This window comes from Eleginops maclovinus, chromosome 18 (assembly GCF_036324505.1).
Source record: "Eleginops maclovinus isolate JMC-PN-2008 ecotype Puerto Natales chromosome 18, JC_Emac_rtc_rv5, whole genome shotgun sequence".
Lineage (NCBI taxonomy): Eukaryota > Metazoa > Chordata > Actinopteri > Perciformes > Eleginopidae > Eleginops > Eleginops maclovinus.
In genome coordinates, this window is record NC_086366.1 from 457,907 (window position 1) to 460,034 (window position 2,128).

General features: G+C 43.5%; 1 protein-coding gene across 1 annotated transcript; it reads right to left on the bottom strand.

Annotated features, from left to right (window-relative positions):
* Window positions 1–937: 937 nt before the first annotated feature.
* On the bottom strand, window positions 938–1,906 carry LOC134880170 (olfactory receptor 11A1-like). The gene has a single exon (XM_063906924.1). It carries the CDS (start codon window positions 1,862–1,864, stop codon window positions 938–940), a length of 927 nt encoding a protein of 308 aa, XP_063762994.1. The 5' UTR covers window positions 1,865–1,906.
* Between the last annotated feature and the right edge of the window lie 222 nt (window positions 1,907–2,128).

Below are 2,128 nucleotides of genomic sequence, written 5' to 3' on the forward strand. Positions count from 1 at the left end.
AGCACCTCAGGAAGAATGATATTACTTTATAAAAAGCTGGTTTGTGAAATGATTTTCAACATAGGACCTGCGTGATATAAATTCTCAAACTCATATTCTGCAGGACCCCATCTTTTGCAATCATTACAAGAGTCCCAATAAATCCAGACATTTAACTAAATAAAGCAGACTAAATGTTCCCAATCTGAAGATATTCACTTTAATGATGCTGCACACTCATTTATAGCTTATTCTGTGCTGACACAATCACTTATCTTCCCTCTGACACAACCTACTGATTGTTTGAGGTCATGCATTATGATTATGGGGTTGAAGAGAGTTGGGCATGTGAGAAAGTATGATTAATTTTAAATATACTCAACATGTTGGGTACAGAAGCCTGTAATATTTTACAATATATGTTGATGAGGGCAACGAGGTGGGGTGTGCAGGTACTGACAGCTCTTTTCGGCTCTGATTACACCCAGAGAAACACACTCTGAGGATCCTGATGAGAGCAGGACAGAATTAGAGGACAAAGAATAACTGAGGCAAATCTCTTTTATTGCTCTTCTGACTCAAACTGAACGATACATGTTATTCCCAACACAATGTAGCAGCAGGTTGCACACAGGATGTATATCTGGGACACATTACGGGGTTAGAAACCACAGGGATGAACAGACAGTCAACATGTTGGGAACACAGTAGATATGAAGCTTCATTAGCTTTCACTCCTAACGTCCTGATCCATGGACCTCTTCAGGGCTCTCCCAAATTCACTGAGGCTGATATGAGAAGTGAAAAGATAAGAAGCAGAAAGAGAGCAGCATGGAGCTCAGCACATGTACAGCTGTTTCATTTCCTTCCTCTGCACAGTCAGATAGACACGTCATCAGAGGTAATACTGCTGAAGGCCGGGTCCTTTCATCCCCTGCTCTTCCTCTCTCTTCATCACCTACACTTCACCACACAGCACACGCTTACATATGCTGCGGATTTTAGACATCTTCAGCCCGTACAGAACTGGGGTGAAGAGAGGCTGGCATGTTAGGAAGTACAGAGATAATAAAATGCGCAACATGTTGGGAACACTGCTCATATCAAACCTGCTCTGTAATATCTGGAAGAAACCTCCAAAGGAGAAGTTGAGGAGGGAGGCGAGGTGAGGAGTGCAGGTACTGACAGCTTTCTGTCTGGTCTGTTTGGAGCCAGAGAAACACACTCTGAGGATCCTCATGTACGTGTAGAGGATTAAAAGCAGAGGAATGATGATGGAGATGACCGTGTAAAAGAGTCCATAAATATTATTGACCCTGGTGTCAGAGCAGGCCAGCTTCACTATGGAGTAGTTCCCACAGTACACTTTGTTAATGATGTTCCCACACAGCTGCAGAGAGGCACTTAAGGATATCAGAACAACAATGGCAAGAAAAGGGAACAACCACGACACTGCAACAAGAAAGGACGCCTTGTTATACGTCATATATGTGTTATACTGCAGAGGATGACAGATAGCCAGATATCGGTCATAAGACATGACGGCTAAATTAGTAAACTCCACACTTCCATAAGAGTACACACAGAAGATCTGCAGGAAGCAGAGCGGAGCAGAAACAGTGTGAATGTCAGAGAGGATCTGAAGCAGAAGGAATGGAAACAACCCTGTACTACCATACAGTTCATTCACAAACAGGCTGCACAGAAACAGGTACATAGGTTCATGTAAGCTCCTGTTCACACAGATCACCACAATCAGCAACACATTGGCTCCTATAATACAGACATACAAAGCCAGAATCATCAGGAAATACAAAGGTTTGAAGACCCCGGTGTCAGAGTATGCACTGAGTATGAAATATGAAACGTGGGTAGAGTTCACCATGGTTCTCCTGTGGTTCTGGAAGCATCACAACATCATGCAGAGCATTACCTGGATTCAGATGTAGCTCTCACTTTAAACACTAACAGTGAACACATTTGTTCTTCATCATGAGAACACGTAAGACAGAGGGTCCAAACTTAACGTCCTCTATTAATGAGGATAACAGAGATCCAGAGAGTGTGAGGTGCTGCTCTCCTCACTGAAACTCTGAGCTGCTGCTTTTACCTTCTCCCTGCAGCTCCCTGCCCGTCCTCCAGGGATCCT

Excerpts from the sequence above, each read along its gene's own strand:
- LOC134880170 (XM_063906924.1), bottom strand. The coding sequence starts at position 1,864 with ATGGTGAACTCTACCCACGTTTCATATTTCATACTCAGTGCATACTCT.